General features: G+C 40.3%; 1 protein-coding gene across 1 annotated transcript in view; it reads left to right on the top strand.

Annotated features, from left to right (window-relative positions):
• Nucleotides 1-20,174, top strand: part of LOC143105443 (NACHT, LRR and PYD domains-containing protein 12-like) — an 80,018-nt gene that overhangs the window by 37,920 nt on the left and 21,924 nt on the right. Inside the window, exons 12-13 of the mRNA XM_076269430.1 lie at nt 294-464; nt 13,233-13,400. Of these exons, the coding sequence (XP_076125545.1) occupies nt 294-464; nt 13,233-13,400 (339 nt within the window). The remainder of the gene's footprint in view (nt 1-293; nt 465-13,232; nt 13,401-20,174) is intronic.

The raw sequence follows: 20,174 nt of genomic DNA, 5'->3' as shown, positions 1-20,174 counted from the left end.
GCAACTAACCTCTTTGAGTTCGATAAAGAAAATAGATTAATAAGAATAAATAAAACAATCAATAAATATGCCAATTAAAATGAATAAAGAAATCATTATGAAACAAAGTAGATAGCTTCAGCGACAACATCAATACTAAATCAGTGTGAGTGAATTATTTGACCAGCTGAACAGCCGCCGACCCGAGTATGGCGACAGTAGCCATCTGATCTGATGTTGTGTTCTTGATTTTTATTTATGTATCAGGGCATCTTCCATTTATTCATGTTATCTTTTGTTGTGTTCTTATGCAGGCTTGCTGATTGTAAACTCACATATAAATCTTGTGAGATGGTGGCTTCAGTTCTACAGTCACCAAACTCCCTACAAGAGCTGGACTTGAGTGACAATGACCTGGGGGATTCTGGAGCTCAGCTGCTCTCTAAGGGACTGTCCAGTTCCTTTTGCAAAATACACACATTAAGGTGGGTGAAGATATACAGTGGGCATCGCTTTCAAATGACCACTTCATTCGCGCATTACGAGGCCGTGAAGCTGCGTGAAGCTTTAGTACCACTTTCAGCCACTGTGCGTCGCTCTGCCACTGTACATCGCTCTGCCTGCCGCCCCTAATGAAAAAGCAGGAGACTTGCCGAGAGTAATCCCAGCCTACGAATTCAATAACAAAATAAATCATGCATAATTAAACATTACCTCGATTTAGGCTACTTGGGTATGTCTTAAGGCTTGACTACACGGTGGTAACGAAAATCGAAATCGAAATTTGCTGTGGTGTGATAATTGAGCCAGTAGAGAAATAACTGTTCAGAATTAATCTGTAGCCTTGGATAGGCTTCTGCAGAAAACAGTGTTGTTGCCGATTTAATACTATCTGGCGACATTTTTAACAGGCTACACAATAGAGGCTTAGACAACTATGACCCACGTTTTGGTTTCGTAAATTAATTTGCCCTACTTCTTGACTGCAATGTAGTCAATTGACTGCTTGAAATGTCATTTGTATTTTTCTGTACAATAAACAAATACAGTGGGTCCCCGTTAAAAATTGACACTTCATTCACGATCATGGTGAATGGTGAAATGTAAGTACAACTGCAGCCGCTTGGGGGCAGCATAGTCCGCTGTGGAGTTCCACGATCGAACCAGACGAATTCGACAGCAAGGGCTGTGATTGGCCGAGTTTTCAGTGCGTTTCTCTGTGTTTTTAGCAGCCCCTGCAACATGCTAGTCCACTGTAGTAAGCCTTGTACATAATGTTAAACATAGTTTTGGATTCAGTGGCAAGATTTCTTGATTGTACAGTGTCTGTCTCTCAGTAATGTTTTAAAATGAGAGCTTCGTCAGCTGGCAGTAGGCTACTTTGTCGGTAGTCATGAGAAGTTCGCCGCTAACAGAACATAAATATGCTGCCCAGAAACCTTGTGAATAGTTCTGATTTTTTTTACTACACTAACGAGGTTGAAATATAGACTTTGCCTACAGCATCTCCTTAACAGTAATGTTAACAAAATTACAGCATTCATATGACAAAGAAAAACGAATTCGGTCACTCAAGACTGCCACAGCAACTACAGTCCTACCCAATAGGCCTACTCGAAGCAGATAGCGTTGTCTGACGGTCGAGTGGGTTAATGCACGTATTTCCAGAACAGGTCTGCAATTTTCAGGCAGTTCTGAGTTCGAATCTAGGCAGGAGCAGAGCCATATAAAGGCCTAGGCCTATTGTTTCATCATTTTTTGCAAGGTGTTGCTCCTGGCAATACTTGTTTATAAGACGTTTGGTGATTAATTGATAGCTGTTTTTGGGACACGTTAAACGTTCTTTATAATGAGCGCATCCGGGGAGTAAAACGACTGTTAGGCGCTGTTACAACTGTAGGCTTCAATGATTGCAATACAAAAATATGCGCGTGTTAGTTTAGTTAGTTTTGTGATGTTTTGCACTTTTGCCTCATGTGTTTTCAGGTTTGAGGGCTTTTTTGGAAAGATTGACCTTGGTTAGACTCTGCATATGTTATTTCTCCGTATGGAAAATAAAGTCAATTTTCGACACACGTCTGTTATTAGTTCAATAACAAGTGTTGCTTGTTAAAACATGTGACTAGTGAAACTCAAATGATTTTAGAAATATTTAGCCAAAGCCAAAAAGTGTTAGAGAAGGAGAGACGCCGGTGCAGCTCAGATGTCTTCTTAATTTTCTTTATTCTTTAGTAAAAGGTGCAGAACATTATTAAACTTTGACTAACGTTTCGATGTTCGTTAGTCAAAAACATCGACACATCGAAATGTTAGTCAAAGTTTAATAATGTTCTGCACCCTTTACTAAAGAATAAAGAAAATTAAGAAGACATCTGAGCTGCACCGGCGTCTCTCCTTCTCTCTAAAATATCTGTCCTGGCCTGGTTGCAACGGATTGTGGCCAAACGACAGAAGCGCGGAGAACCCTCCTTTGTCTACCAAAAAGTGTTACTTTGTGCCCCGCGCTCCCCCACTGCTTGTGAAAGAAGGGGATGGGGGAGGGGGGCTTAACGTGAAAAAGCTATGTCACAAAACGGCAACGAGTCGTTTTAGGCTACAGGCCTTCATAATGGTAGGCTACAGGAAGTGGGGGAGGGTATGGGATGACCAGAGCCGTCATCTATCGTCTTTCCAGGCACACAGCTCGTTATATAGCCTATCGACTGCCTTAACAGATAGGCTTTGCTCTTGGGTTTGGCCTTACAGCAAACTCAATGCTCTTGTTGCTTGCAGTTTGTTAAATAAAGCGATGCAGATTACATTATTTATTACTGATTAATTGCATCTTTTGATGTATTTTGCAACATTTGCTTGTTAGGCTGGGCTACTGTCAATGTCCTGTACAGGTCAATGTTCAACAATTGCTGGTGTAGGCCTAGGCTATTAATCAATTAGGGACTGTTCGTTATTTATTTAATTAAGGGGCTACCGGAGGAGTTTTGGGAGCGTTAGTCAAAAAAGACGTGACCCTCCCTCGCCAGCAAGAATTTTTTCTATGACCCTCCAAAGTGATTGAGAAAAAACGCATGACCCTCCCCAGTCCCAACAATTTATTGATGCCTTAGGCTACTGGGTCAATTTGGAAGCTTGCATGCTACGACTCCTTCCTTGAAATGCCTTGAAAAGGCTGTCGTTTGCACAATTTCACAAATAATCACCGGGACCTAAACAAACCTGTCAACTTTTCCCGGGTTTATCGCGTATTTTAAAATTTTCCTCGCTGTCTTAGGAGGAGCTGCAGGGCCGTCGCAAGGGGATGCGAGGCCCTGTGCGAACTTGACAGATGCAAGGCACTTTTCACTTACGTGCATGAAATCATGCGATAGCTTACTTTACACATAGCCAAGGCTACCATCGGTGTATTTTAATAGTAGCCTAGTCTAATAAGCTACACCAGCTTGCCTTTAAGAGGGGAAATTCAATTGTATAGCCTATAACATTAGCTGAGTCACATATTTGGCCATATGGTGTTTATCATAGGCTACATCACGAAACCAAATAGTGTAACAAAGGCGAACACTTTAACAGGGGGAATTAATTGGGCATGAATCATTGTGCTGAACGGTATTTGTCAATGAGCAGAAACACACACGACATTCAAACTATTGATAAGATGTACTGGTCTGTATCTATAGGCTAACATTGGACAAATAAATTACACTGACTCGCCATATCCTGACTCAGGAAAAAAAACATTTTCTTGCTTTGCCGCAAACTCAGCAATGAAATCATAGGCCAGTTTGCAGGTAGCCTAACGTCTTTTTCATAGAAGGGAGAGCCCAGTCTCTCCTGTGACATGGAGGTGCGCAAATAGTTTTTAATAGCCTGTTCAACTTCGAAAAGCTTCGTTCACCCGATGCCATCACTGATCGCAATTTCAAAGTTCGGAAAGCTTCATCTTTTAAGTTTTAAGTGCAGTGGCCCCTATCTGCCCCCTTTGGAATTATATCTCGAGCCTATTATAAGGTCCAGTGCGTTATGTCCTGGGATTCGGATGTGCTCAAAAAGAAAAGAAAAAACACTTTTTTATAGATGGTTATGAGGAGCAATGTGAGAGAGAAATTTGATGATAATTGATCGTTTTGGGACGTTAAGCCTTTTCCATAGGCGTCAGTGAAGGAGATTGAAGAATTACCATTTTTTTTATACGAAAATATTTCTTAACTACAAAAACTCAGTGTCTAAAAACTCAGTGTCATTCAGACTCAACCCTCTTGTTGTTTTATTATCTTTTTCGTTGTCGTTTGAACGTTGGCAAGCAGGCATGTTGCGGTTGCAATTTAAGTGAAATTTCTACAGTAGGCCTACAACATGCTGTTAGGCTGGGCTACTGTCAATGTACTTGTACAGGTAAATGTTCAACAATTGCTGGTGTACAGGTTATATAATCAATTAGCTAAACCATTTGTCCAGCTGTTTAAAAAAAAATTCGTGCTACATTCAAACGCAAAAGGTGCTTTGATATATTTTTCGTTTGAACGTCGGCAAGCAGGCTTGGTTGCAATGAATGAGGATAATTGCTTTTTTTTGCATTATTTTGAATATGACTCGCTCCAGTCTCAACAGCACGTACTTTTTCCACACGCTAAGTTCTAACACACATAGGCCTATCCCCTATCCCCGCTTTCTCTCTCTCCATGCCTGCACACGGTGCTTTCTTAAAGGAGCTGCACCATTTTACAACAATTGCATCTACATTTTCATATTACAATGTTTTGTCAAGTGTAAGCTTAAACTACCGTGATCAATTTAAGTTCCCGTGCCCCCGCTGAAAGTCTCTTATGCTCTTATGCGCTTATCGTTTCACTATCAAATCTATAAGTAACCGTGACAAATAGGGTATAAGATATATAAACTCACGCTATTGTATTATCATATATGTTTGGTAATGGCTCAGCTTTCTCTGATTGTTCTACTGACTTGGAAACTGCATCATGGAAGCAGTAAGTCAAGTCGCATCAAAAATAGTAGTGGCACCAAAGTGACACCTTGTGGTTGTTTGTGTCAACTGCAGTTTGTGCAATTTCTGCCGAGAAAATGGGGATCGTGATTCCTGAAGGAACCCGTCCAAACTTAACAGGGACCCACTGTACATCTACTTTATGCCGCAGAATTACATTCATATTTGGCTGACTTCTGCAGACGCGCAAAAAAACATTGCCACTTCCCTCCCCATATTCCACTGATCACACATCAGACATCAGGGGTGCATTCCCCAAAAGCTACGGTTAACCCAGATTGGAACTCTTGCAGGGGACTGATAACTGCTGCGAACGGCGGCTGTCATCAGCCGGCCTTAACGCACGTGCGCCACAGAATTGACGGCGTGGGTGAATAGGGGATAAATAACAATAGAGTACACAACTTTTCACCAGCACATTTAAATGACTTGACTAAAACCGTGCATAACTGGAGGTAGGCCTACACCTGTTATCTGAGCAGTCTCCTCATTTTGCGAATGCGAGGACGATATGAGTCTGTTGCATTTCGTTAGATGTCCGAGTCACGCAAAATGTTTAAAAAAAAACACTGGCTCGTAATCACAATAATTTAACACACGACAGTTCGATACTTGTTCCCATGTTCCCATGCCTACATTTTGGTGAGTAGCATAGAGATCGTTAAAACAATATGGCTCTCCGTTTGGGACATCGAAAACATATATTTTTAATAGGGTAGACGTCGGAGATGCTGACTTGCAAAGGCCTCGGGATAACATGTTATCTCCACTATCATCAGTCAATGCCCCCTTGATCAAAGTGGGGAATGAAAGAAAAAGTTTGAGAACCACTGGCTTAAGTTACCTGCAGTCCAGAACACACAGAATATTGCAACAGAAAGTTGCCTTTATAATCAACTAGGCCTAGCCTACTATTTGTTCCAACAGCATTCAAACAAAGCCTTTATAAAAGTGAAAAAAAAATATTCCATAAGAAGTAAAATAAAATAGGCTACTGTTACTGTAGTAACTGTATCCCAAGCTTTAGCTCCCCACGTCTGTGACAGGCAGACGTGACACCGCTAAATTCTCAGCTTGTTTATTATGAAGGTATATTGGGTGCAAAAGTGGCGAGCACATTTAACTGCAGATTTTGCATGTGCACACTAAAGTCGTAAATGTGTAACAGTAAAGTTGAAGTTGTACATATTTTTTTATATCTTGTTAACACAAAATAGGGGCTACGGGTTCACAAATCCTTTTTACAGGTACACAAATCCTTTTTACAGGTACACAAATCCTATCCTGTGAGTCACAACTTTCAAGAGTCACGCACTCGACACTTTTGCTCCAATCGTTGCAGCGCAGTAGGTGCGAAACACATTTGCACATCCGTGTTTCATAATCTGAGAACATGCACAACATTCGTGCATTTGTAAACCCAAATGTGAACTAATGCATCCGAAGTTGTGCATCTGTGAAATAATTTCTCATTAATAAAATTCTACAGATCGCTTTGATTTTCTTGCACGACTACAAGTCAATTGATACAAGTGCTCGAATCTGCTTCTACGAGTGACGAGTGACTTTTGCTCCTAGCTAGGTGATATAATAGGTGCAAAAAGATTTGTATGTGTGCACGTCGAGCAATCGATCGAGAAAACAAGGCGGCCGGATCTGGATCCTGGATCACGCTCAGACTACCATTGCCTGCTCATAAAGTAAGTAACCTCAGCATGTTTCCTTATCAATGAAGGACACACGATTTATAGTTTTTCTTTGCACAAAGCGAGGAAAAAAATGTTGCGGTGTGCGGTGTTAAGTTCTACGACCTTATTATTCATAATGTCTGCACAGCAAACAATTGCTAACTTGCCTTGCACTATCCAATAGTCTTCGTGCAAGATACAAGTCAGCTGTTCGAAAATTGCAGAACGATTGTGTCAGATTGTGTGTCCTAACGATTTTGGACGGGCAGTGTTATATTTCTGTACTTCTAAACTAGTTATTTATCTAGCGATAGCTAGCTTGATCTGGCACTGGAGGATTTAGCAAGCAGGTAAACTAAGCTAAACATAGCTGTCATGATAATGTAAACCAACAAACAAGATAACTTTCTTCATATTATTATCATGTTACTTACCTTATGAGCAGGCAATGGTAGTCTGAGCGCGATCCAGATCCGGCCGCCTTGTTTTCTCGATCGATTCGCTCGACGTGCACACATACAAATCGTTTTGCTCCTATTATATCACCTAGCCAGGAGCAAAAGTATCGTCACTCGTAGAAGCAGATTCGAGCACTTGTATCAATTGACTTGTAGTCGTGCAAGAAAATCAAAGCGATCTGTAGAATTTTATTAATGAGAAATTATTTCACAGATGCACAACTTCGGATGCATTAGTTCACATTTGGGTTTACAAATACACGAATGTTGTGCATGTTCTCAGATTATGAAACACGGATGTGCAAATGTGTTTCGCACCTACTGCGCTGCAACGATTGGAGCAAAAGTGTCGAGTGCGTGACTCTTGAAAGTTGTGACTCACAGGATAGGATTTGTGTACCTGTAAAAAGGATTTGTGTACCTGTAAAAAGGATTTGTGAACCCGTAGCCCCTATTTTGTGTTAACAAGATATAAAAAAATATGTACAACTTCAACTTTACTGTTACACATTTACGACTTTGGTGTGCACATGCAAAATCTGCAGTTAAATGTGCTCGCCACTTTTGCACCCAATATACCTTCATAGTTTATACCTCACACTGAACGCTAGGGGTGTAACGGTTCATGTATTCGTATTGAACCGAAACGGTACGGGCGTCACGGTTCGGTGCATGAATTTACACGGAGAATACACGGTATAAAAATACATAAAACTCGTGGGTGCATTAATTAATGTCATGCGCAATTACTGTTTAGTAGCGAGAGTTACGGGAGTTCTTTAGCGACACCTAACGCTAATCTGTAGCCTCGCCTTAGCTCTGAAGCTCTGAGTCCGTCAGTCATTAGCAGCATTAAGGTTAGACCCACAAGAGTTAGAGGATCCGCTGGTCTCTTTTTAATATCGCAAGTTTGAGAACTTCAGTTATTACAGTAACGTTAGTACAGGCGAAAGAGTGCTGGATAAGATGAAACTGTGTGTCGGCGTTGTTCAGCAGTTGTTGGGTATGTGAGTGGAAAAAATGCTACACATATTCGAAGCCATCACCCAGATGATGTAGGCTACCAATCACTGAAACGAGGGGAAAAAACTTCCCCTGCACATCAGCAGCCTTTGGATACACACACAAATAGGTAGGGCTGCACAATTAATCGAATTTTAATCACGATCACGATTTTGGCTTCCCACGATCAAATTTGCGTGATCGAGCGATATTTCAAATGCGTGCTCTACCCATAGAACCAACCTGGCAACCCATAGAACGCTCCGCTACAAAACAAATCAAGCGCTCCTTAAACCTGTCTGACCATGTGCCTGCATGCAGCCTACCAATGACAGCTGTTCCCTGCACTGCTCAGCCTGATGCACTGTGGACTAGTGACATTATGTTAACTTTTAGTAGGCTAGTTAAGACTATACAATAAACGACGATCAAAAATCAAATGTGTGGCACAGCAGAAGGCCAAGAGCTTGTCCCTCGAAGCGGATCATCCATTGTTCGAAAATATTTCGGATTTCAGGCAAGTTAAGTTAACCAAAAATATAAGCAAAGCAGGGCTCTCAACTCATACCGTGAAACACATCACATGACGTAAACCACACATGCCTTTTTTATCACGTTAACTTTTAGTCCTTGTTTGCTTCCTCTGATAGCCTATACTGTAATAAGAGTTGAGCTAACGACGGGATCCGTGAATTTTATTCATGTATTTTATAAGCTACATGTGCAACCTATGCGTTTCAAGACACAGCCTACTCAAAACGAGTGAACAATAATGAAAATGTAGCCTACACGTCAGTGTTTTACATATCAACGAATGACTAAACCAGGGGTGTCCAAACTGCGGCCAGCCATGCACTTTAATCCGGCCCGCCGAGCATTTATTAGTTTATCATAGGCCGCTCGCTATTTTTTTCCTGCGATAGACGACGTTGTGGTTAACTTTAGGCTACTGCAAACTGCTTTACACTCTTCTTAGAGAACGTTTACAATGTCAATGTCAAAACAGCTTGTCACATCGAGATACGTAGAACCTCCATTGCAGCAGATCTAACTACGTTATGCTAGTCCATTTAATTGTGGACGCATTTGAGCGTGGGAGAGAGGGCGATGGCAACAGTAGTTCCCTGACCATTTATAAACTGTGAGAGGGCACAGCCATTAGGCACAGCACTAGCCATAGGCTATATTTGAGTGGAGCTGGCAGAGTCTTAAAGTGACAGTGCACCATTTATAAATGAATTAAACAGCATCAAATTAACAGTATTTAAGAAATTAATTTTCTACAACAAAATTATTTTGTCAATTAAATAATACAAAACATTATTATTATTATTATTATTATTTGTGTGTGGCCCGCTGGCCAATTTTCAAAACCCAATGTGGCCCTTCAGTCAAAAAGTTTGGACACCCCTGGACTAACGATTACAGTAAACTCATGAACAAGAAGCAGAGCTTAAGTGGCTAATGGGGAGCGTTGGGAGGATTCCCGGTGGGCGTTTTCCAAAATATTAACAAAGTAGCACGCACAAAACATTTGTTTGGAAGTTGTTTGGAAGTTTGGAAGTCGCAGTCAAATTTATATTTGCAGTAATTTAGGGGAGTAAATGTGAGGGTAAGAATTTGGGTGAGCCAGATAGCAAGTCCAATATGTTTAGGGAAAAAATATTTTTGTCACTAAAATTAATTAATAATCGTGATAAATAATCGTGATCTCAATATTGATCAAAATAATCGTGATTATCATTTTGGTCATAATCGTGCAGCCCTACAAATAGGGCCAAAAACTATGGCTTAAATTAAATGATTTCGTAATGACAGAAAGCTATGTAAATCGCGTGGTAATTACCTTTATGTTGGGGTAACTTCTAACTTCTCACATGAGGAGCTGGTAGTGTTAAGTGCATAGACAGTAAAATAAAGTGACAACGCTAACCAGGCTAATAAACAAACCATGCTACGGTGAGTTAACGTCAAAGGGCAAAGTCACGTGACTTCTAGTTGTAGTCTGTTTATGAAATGAAAGAAGCCATTTTTTTTAAAAAGGCAAAATAATGTGATATTTTTACAGTTAGTAGGCTAGATTATTACCACAATAAAAATTATTTACACAATAAAAAAAAATATTGAGGCAAATTGTAGACCCTTCCATATACAACTAAACACAGATGTTGAAGGTCTTGCTTAAGTGGATTTTTAAAATCATTTTTCTATGTAATTTGCACTTTCAAAAATAAGAGATGCTGTAGGCCTATTTTCAGTTTTTAGCTGCTTGTCTTATTTTGTTTACAAGTTACAGATGGAGTCTGGGTACTTATTGTACTGTTTAGCCTACATCTTACACACTTCAGGCTGTTGCAGATAGCTCAGGGAAGAGACTGAAGAGACTAACATTGCATTTAATTAAACTGCTTATAGGCTATGCCGAAATAGTTTTCAACATTTTGAATATTAGTGTCGGGTGAATTAGGAAATGTTCTCAAAGTAGCCGTAGGCCTATGGCTGAAAGCTGCTTGGGACACCCCCCCCCCCCCCACACACACACACACCCCATTCAAGCAATATAACCATATAAACGCGGGGCCGGCCTGCACTCATTGTTTCAAAATTAGGCTTTGTCGGCTTTGTCGGAACTGAAGAGCTGTGGACGGCACGCCAATGGAAATAAATTAACGTAACGCAACACAACACAGACCCCTCTCTCGCGCCAGTCACTGAAACGAACGCAACACAGAACCCGCTTCTCTCGCGGCAGTCACTGACAGGCTAGCCTAGAATAAATGCATGGGGAAAAACACTTCCCCATGACAAAGACATCGTAAAACACTGAAAGTTAATATTTTGTCACTAGCAACATACATCTGTCCTTTGTGGAAGTTGCATGTATAGCTCTGAACAAAACCGTTCGAGTTATTTAAGGGGGACGAATGAAACATTCTACAGCTTAAATTATGTAAACTTCCCACGACTTTAATATTTGACAACATATCATGAATGGTACTTCAAGTATGTGTTATTTTATATAGATTGCTGCTGGGCTATGTCTTGGTTCATGGGGCAGCCGTGGCCCACTAGTTAGCACTCTGGACTTGTAACCGGAGGGTTGCCGGTTCGAGCCCTGACCAGTGGGCCGCGGCTGAAGTGCCCTTGAGCAAGGCACCTAACCCCTCACTGCTCCCCGAGCGCCGCCATTGTAGCAGGCAGCTCACTGCGCCGGGATTAGTGTGTGCTTCACCTCACTGTGTGTTCACTGTGTGCTGTTTGTGTTTCACTAATTCACCGATTGGGTTAAATGCAGAGACCAAATTTCCCTCACGGGATCAAAAAAGTATATATACTATACTATACTATACTATACTATGTCTGTTAACAACTCATTGCCGTCTTCGCGGTTGCATCCATCCGCCCTTCTATGAAATTAAAAAGACGTACTGTAGGCTATCTGCAAGCTGGCCTATGATTTCATTGCTGAGTTTGCGGCAAAAAGCAAGAAGATGTTTTTTTCTGAGTCAGGATATGGCGAGTCAATGTCATTTATTTGTCCAATGGTAGCCTACAGACCAGTGTCCATAGTGCACAATGTATCAATAGTTTGAATGTCATGTGTGTTTCAACTCATTGACAAATAGCGTTCAGCATGATTCATTAATTCCCCCTGTTAAAGTGTTCGCCTTTGTAGTTTGGTTTCGTGATAGCCTATGATAAACGGCTTATGACCAAATATGTGACTCAGCTAATGTTATAGGCTATAAAATATAAATATAAACCCGGAAAAAGTTGACAGGTAGCCTAGGCTTTGTTTCGGTCCCGGTGATTATTTATGAAATTGTGCAAACGACAGGTGACAGAACACCGGTTGAGAGACTCGTTTTAGTGTCTGAGCATAGGGAATTGTTTTACATGACTTTACCATAACATACCAAAAGCAATAGCCAACGTGAGTTTTCTCTTCCGCAACATTTTGTACCCACACGTAACGTTAGTCACTTTGTCTATCGCAAAAAGACGCTTCCGGCTGCTTTTTGGAACAAGAACACTGGCAGACTGGCAGTCAACCAAATATTTCTTTATTAGGGCAGGGCAGGCATATTTCTGGCTATTAAATTATTTCTAAACCAGGGTTGTTGCAGCGTCTCACTGGAAAAATACAAATTAAAGTCGCGTGATACCGCGTGATCCCACGCGCGGACCGCGAGTGAACCTGGCCAAGTCGAAGCACTGCCCACTGTATCTATGTCTTAAAATTCCTCATTAGTTAGAAGAACCATGACGATATAAAAATAAACATCAACTGGTCAACCAAATGAAAAAGCAGCAATTAATATCCCACCTTGTTTATATCATTGTGCAGGTGTCATTCTACTTTTGAGCTTATTTGTGAGTCTTAAAATGTCTGTGAACTGATCAAATCTGTATCATATTAGTTTATAAATGAAGCAATATCGCACGAGTGGGGTTGGTAGCACATATCACCATGGCTTTTATTGGGCCTTGTGCTGCAGGTAATCATAGCCATGGAAATATCTGCTACCAATGCCACTCTGACTTGTACCATATTGCTTTCATACATCAACAGTTCTACTACCAACTAATCATGTTGGAAGACACCAAATTGCTTCTTATGTCCTTTATTTAGATTTGTTTCCCCCATTCATCCTCCACCCTAAAGTAGTTCCAAATCGTCCAATTTGCAGAGCCTACTTGCTTGTCTATATGTCATTTGCTAAATTGAACATTCACCCTACTCTACTTACTCCATTTTCCCACTCAATAGCTGTTAAATGTGATGTTATGAAATCGCTACTATCTCGCTTTGAATGAATGGAATGTTCACATTGGACAATTCAGAGCAAAAAGCGTGTTTGAGTGGGGATGTCCTGAGATATCGCCACTCTAGGAATGTCTCTTGTCCAATCAATTAATAAATAGTTTAACCAGACATATCTGTTGTAAAATAAACAAATAACTTCAGATTTAAACAGTCACCAGTTGTACTGTATGCAGGTAAGAATGAAAAGGACCATCTCTCTCTTTCTCTCTCCCTTCCTCCCTCTCTCTCTCTCTCTTTCCCTCTCCCTCCCTCCGTCTCTCTCTCTCTCTCTTTCTCAGGCTCTCTGATTGTCTCATCTCAGAGAAGGGTTGTGGTGTTCTGGCCGCAGCTCTGACTTCAAACCATCTAAAAGCGCTGGACTTGAGGCACAACACTCTTGGAGAATCAGGACTGAAGCTGTTATCTGCTAGACTGGAGGATCCCGTCTGTAAACTGGCGATACTTGAGTATGTTTGGACCGTGTGTAGTGGTCTATTTTCAAATATGTATTGTAATAGCTGCTTTACACTGATGTGTATTTGTTATCTCTTTGATGCAGCATCCAATAATGCAAATATTTAGAGGTGTGTTCAAATTCACAATCGTAGCTGAATGTGTAGGAACTTTTACAAACAGTTTTCTGTTTTGTCTTGAGTTCTCTGTGAACTTTTTTGAACACTCAGGGTGGGTTTCACCAACAAGGATTAAATTAATCTTTGGTGTAGGCTTAATCAAGGATTTGTAGATCCAGGTTTAAATTTAATTTGTTGCACCACTTAATTTTAAGCATGGTTTAACAAATCCACGATTAAAACCTTAACCTGTGATTAAAACCTCGACTGGTGGGTTGTACCAACAAGGATTACGTTTTAACCTGGATTAAATCAAGGTTTGTCCATTAAACCTAGTTTAAAGATAATCAGGTTGCTGCCATGTTAATTGTGCACTTGCAGTTTAAATGTAATCTTATTACAAATTCCTAGTTAGTGGGTTTGATCCAGCAAGCCCACTATTGTTCTTCTTAAGTTTACTTTATTTAGTGGGTTTGATCCAGCAAGCCCACTATTGTTCTTCTTAAGTTTACTTTATTAGTGGGTTTGATCCAGCAAGCCCACTATTGTTCTTCTTAAGTTTACTTATTATTAGTGGGTTTGATCCAGCAAGCCCACTATTGTTCTTCTTAAGTTTACTTATTATTAGTGGGTTTGATCCAGCAAGACCACAGCATGGCTGAAAGCCAGCCCACTATTGTTCTTCTTAAGTTTACTTTATTAGTGGGTTTGATCCAGCAAGCCCACTATTGTTCTTCTTAAGTTTTCTTATTATTAGTGGGTTTGATCCAGCAAGCCCACTATTGTTCTTCTTAAGTTTTCTTATTATTATATCTTCCTATTCACCCACTTTTTGGCCGAACTACTGCTCCTAGACCGTTTGAGCTATCGACGCGGTTCGAACTCCAAAAATTCAGGCCCGAACCGGTGTAACTTGCTTGTTGATTTCGTGTCGCTGGCCCTTGTCGTTTTCGCGGTATTCCCGTTTTTCTGCGTTTTTTGGGCCCATTGAAATGAATGGCGGAATGTTCAGAATTCAAATTTCGATTGTGACATCACAGCTCTAATTGCTTAAGCTTGCACCTGGAAGAGTTCTAAGCCACCTGGCAGAGCTCTGATGGGCTGGGCTGGGCTGTCTGTGTATATGAAGGTGTGTGCATGTAACTTTTGACCAGTATGTCCGATTTTCATGAATGAGGTACCGTTGGAATCCTTGAATGAAGCCCAGTTCAATGCCTTGCCAGCACTAAGTGTAAAGGTAATGTAAAAAAAGATGAGACAGCGCGAAGCGCTGTCTCATCTTTTTTTTAAAGCCAAACCATGTTGATACAGGTCATTAAAAAAAATATATATATATTTTCCAAATCCATTCAGCCCAGTTCAATGCCATTCCAGCACTAAGTGTAGCGCTGTCTCCTCTTTTTTTTAAAGCCAAACCATGTTCATATAGGTCATTAAAAAAAAAAAAAAATAAAGTATTTCACCAATCCATTCAGCCCAGTCCTATACCCAGCTAGCTCCATTTGAACTTAATCATGTGTACAGTTGTATAGATTATTACATTGGGATACACACTTTCATACAGATATCATGCATATCCACGCAGCATTACTAATCAAGTTACTCATCGTTGCCCAGCAAGAAGTCCACAATCAATTCAATTGTCTTGCCACGATCTGTGGAGCTTACAGACAACGTTATATTACTATAGGTTCTGTATGCTATTTAAAGCCGACCTAACGCTGAGTCCCTTGTAGACGGTGTGTTGCAATGCATTCTGGGTGCTGTGCTGTGATTCGACGGCTCGTCACCTGACCCACCAAACAACAACTCTCTGGGGATGTGGCAAATATCGCGTAAAAACCTTGTTGCCGGTGTTGTGCCCCTTCTGGTTTTTCCACCTACTGGTTTCCGAGCTGTTTCCAAGCCTGTCCAGATGTCATGTATACCTATCAACAGCAACTGACTGCTACCCACGTCGACAGATTCGCTACATATTCATAAACAGTTTACTGGCCTTTGCATGTCGCACCTCAATAAAAACTGCACTGAACTGAACTGAATACCTGAGCACTATATTACTTTAACATTTTCCAGCGGGAAAAATGCTTTTTTAAAGTAACCTAATTTCGATTCTCTGTGTCGCGCTGGATTCGAACCTTCATCAGCAAAAGAATCACCATGCGAGACCGCCTCGCTCTCCACTAAACTATCAACATCTACATAACTTCCAGAACATAACGCTGTGTTCACTCAGTAGGCCTAGGCCATGATTCACCGTTTATCTGAGTATTTTGAAACAACTGGTTACCTTGATTTAGGCTTTAAAAACATAACTGTATCATGCACTCTACCTTCTGTTACACCTCTGCGCTGTCCATGTGCAAGGATTTGTCATAAATTCTACCAGGCAACGCACGAGTTATGAAACAATGGGTCTAAAACAACTGGTTACCCTGCCCTGGAAACGCATGATCTCGCTCTCAAACAGCTAGGTTGCCATAGCCTACGTTCCTTGGATTCATACACAGTTCACGGGCCTTTGCGTGTCGCACCTCAATATAAACTGTACTGAACTGAACATCTGAGCACTACATCACTATAACATTCTCCAGCGGGAAAAATGCTTTTTTTAAAAAGTAACCTAATTTCGATGAACTGTCGCGCTAGATTCGAACCCTCCTCAGCAAAAGTAAAACCATGCTAGGTTGTCTCGCTCTCCACTACACTACTAACAACTACAAAACTCATTCGACATGATGTTGTTTTCACTCAGTAGGCCATGATTTCCCGTTCATCTGAATATTTTGAAACAACTGGTTACCTTAATTGATTTAGGCTTTAAAAACGTAACTGTATCATGCACTCTACCTTCTGTACCTCTGCGCTATTCATGTGCAAGGATTTGTCATACATTCTGCCAGGCAGCGCACGGATGATGAAACAATTGGGCCTAAAACAACTGGTTACCCTGGACTGAAAACGCATGATCTCGCTGTCAAACACTCAACAGCTGGAGCTGGAGAGCTTTTGGTGCAAATTAACTAGCACATAATGTTGGTATATGCGCAAGCAGCTTGTGGGGATCATCTGTAGCCTAATTGAGGCAAGGTAACCAGTTTCATCCCAATTTAGAACAAGCTGCTTGTGATAACAGGGATATGAGGTTAACCTTTTAAAATTAAAAACCTGAAATGAAAAGCATTGTAGGGGTTGCAAATATTTATATTCCGTCGTAAACATAACGTTGTAGGATAGCATAGGCTATAATTTTGGAAACGAGACGCCATGGCCATAGAAATCTGCTTGTCCTAAACCAAAGGAACTGGCTATTGTAGCTGTTTTTCACAGTCTCGAATTCATGCGTTTCCAGGCCAGGGTAACCATGCAGTGGTTTCAGACCCATTGTTTCAGAATCCATATGCTGCCTGGTAGAATTTTTGACAAATCATTGCACACAGATGGCGCAGCGGTGTAGCAGAGCGATATGTTTTAAGCCTAAATTAAGGTAACCAGTTGTTTCGGAATGTTCAGACAAACAGTGATGTATGACTTGATAGAAAATAGTTAAACGATCATTGACACAGTGTTGATGGTGTAGTGGGGAACGGTGTGGTCACGCGTGTAATTTGTTTTCCTGAAGAGAGTTCGAATCTAGATCATGGTCATGGTCATTATTAGGCGACTTCTAAAAAACTATTTTCTCGCTGGAGAATGTTATAGTGCTCAGCTGTGTACGGATTATATTAAGGTGCGAAACGCAAAGGCCAGTAAAATGTGTAGGCATATGCATCCAGGGAACGTAGGCTATTGCAAACTAGCTGTTTGAGAGCGAGATCATGCGTTTTCAGTCCAGGGTAACCAGTTGTTTTAGACCCATTGTTTCATAACTCGTGCGTTGCCTGGTAGAATTTATGACAAATCCTTGCACATGAATAGCGCAGAGGTGTAACAGAAGGTAGAGTGCATGATACAGTTACGTTTTTAAAGCCTAAATCAAGGTAACCAGTTGTTTCAAAATATTCAGATAAATGGTGAATCATGGCCTAGGCCTACTGAGTGAACACAGCGTTGTGTTCTAGAAGTTATGTAGATGTTGATAGTTTAGTGGAGAGCGAGACAGTCTAGCATGGTGATACTTTTGCTGATGAAGGTTCGAATCCAGCGCGACACAGAGAATCGAAATTAGGTTACTTTAAAAAAGCATTTTCCTCGCTGGAAAATGTTATAGTAATGTAGTTCTCAGGTATTCAGTTCAGTTCAGTGCAGTTTTTATTGAGGTGCGACATGCAAAGGCCAGTAAAATGTTTATGAATATGTAGCGAATCTGTCGACGTGGTAGCCGTCAGCTGCTGTTGATAGGTATACATGACATCTGGACAGGCTCGGAAACAGCTCGGAAACCAGTAGGTGGAAAAACCAGAAGGGGCACAACACCGGAACAACAGGGAAAAGGCAACAGGATAGCAGCACGAAAGATACACAGGATACACATGGAATTTTGATGGACATCCTTATCAGTCTATGGTCTAACTTATAAACGTGTCGGGTCAACGTCAACGATAAGTAAGTTAGGCTAACGTAAACGTTAGCTATTTGCTGTTGTCATATGCTAGTGCTATATGCTTTAGGCTACGTGATGGCCATTTATCACACTAATTTTAGGTACTACTTTTACGAGGTCTGTAGTTCTGTCAAAATGTATCTTATCGTTGAACAGACTACAAGGTTATCTTCCTTAGACTTCGTAGATGTAGTTACTACAATTTGGAAGTGAATTTCGAAGTGTAAATATGGTTTTAGTGTGTAAACAGACCAACCGCGATTTTGCAATGAAGTTAATGGAGCCTTTTATGTAGGGCTTCTAGGCTACTTAACGAAGTCTGTAGTTCTGTCAAAATTGATCTTATCTATGAACAGACTACATGGTTATCTTCTTTAGACTTTGTAGATGTAGTTATTACAGTTTGGAAGCGAAATTCGAAGTGCAAATATGGTTTAAATGTGTAAACAGACCAACCGCGATTTTGCAATGAAGTTAATGGAGCCTTTTATGTAGGGCTTCTAGGCTACTTTCACGAAGTCTGTAGTTCTGTCAAAATGTATCTTATCTATGAACAGACTACATGATTATCTTCCTTAGACTTCGTAGATGTAGTTACTACAATTTGGAAGCGAATTTCGAAGTGTAAATATGGTTTTAGTGTGTAAACAGACCAACCGCGATTTTGCAATGAAGTGAATATGGAGCCTTTTATGTAGGACTACTAGGCTACTTTCACGAAGTCTGTAGTTCTGTCAAAATTGATCTTATCTATGAACAGACTACATGGTTATCTTCTTTAGACTTTGTAGATGTAGTTATTACAGTTTGGAAGCGAAATTCGAAGTGCAAATATGGTTTAAATGTGTAAACAAGACGCCTGATGTTTAATATATGTTAATGAATGGGCACAGTATTATTGTGTACAGTAATGGGCTATCAGTAGTATGTAAACAGTTCATGTGTTATGTGATTTACATAAACTAACAACAGAAATGTTAAAAGCTGGTATTGTGTTTCCTGAATTCTTACATTCAGGCATTCAAATGAAATGTAATTAAATAGCATATCAATCATGCAACAATGCAAAAACAATGAAACTAGTGTAGGCCTAATTATATTTAGATAGATAGATAGATAGATACTTTATTGATCCCCAGGGGAAATTCAAGGTCTCAGCAGCATACATACAACACAACACATTCTTTAACAGCAGAAAGAGTAATTAAAGTGTATAATTTAAAAACACAACTAAGCAGTAAGGACAGTAGAAGATAAGAATATGCTAAATATACTAAAATACAAATTATACTAACACTTAATACAATATATAAAAATATACTAAAATACAAATTACAAAAATACAAATTATACTAACACTTAATCTAAATCAATTCTAAAAACAGTATCCACATAGTGGTGATTAATAAATCAGAGGCGCTTGCAATGACTGAGGCAGGGACTAAGCCTGTGATTCTCTGTGCATAGTAAGGTAATATTTTACATTAGTAAAGCAGTACTCTGATGTGCATGCTTTCACAAACTTTTGTAAACAATCTTAGCACTTTAAACATTGACTGTTTTGAAGTGCATGTAGGCAATATAGTATAAAAATAATAATTGTGATATCATTACAATTTGATAGGGGTTGGGAGGAGGGGGTGGGTTCATGTAGGTGGGCCCTATGACCCCAAAGTATGCCTTGACTGGGCCTCAGGTCAAAGAAGTTTGAGAAATGCTGATGTAGACAACAAAGCAGCAAGGAGGCGTCGTGTGATCATTTAAACAAGTTTTATGACGAGGTCGATGAGGGTGGGAAAAATCGTACATTTCTGTGCAAACTTTGCCCGCACTTCAGTCACATTGTCTTTTAAGAAAATTCAGTCCTTTTTTCGGTTCCAGCAGCCAACAACCTCAGAACTGACCCTTCAGGCCTCTCAGGAGCTGGCCTTTAACCGCAGCCAGAAGAGAGTCAGCAGAAATTTGATTGCCTTTAAAAAATCTGACTTCTTAAAAAATCTTAAACTGGCTGCATTACGTGATTATTTCTGAGATTCTGATACGTTTTTAACCATGACCTATACACAGTTCTGGTTTGAAAATGTATCTCTTAAAATAATCACTTTATGCAGTCAGCTTAAGATGGC

This window comes from Alosa pseudoharengus, unplaced genomic scaffold, assembly GCF_046254945.1.
Source record: "Alosa pseudoharengus isolate Yale_2024_CS ecotype anadromous, Long Island Sound unplaced genomic scaffold, YU_APseudo_1.1 YU_APseudo_1.1_scf_56, whole genome shotgun sequence".
Lineage (NCBI taxonomy): Eukaryota > Metazoa > Chordata > Actinopteri > Clupeiformes > Clupeidae > Alosa > Alosa pseudoharengus.
Note: the sequence above shows the minus strand (reverse complement) of the source record. Positions and strands in the feature narration are given on the sequence as shown.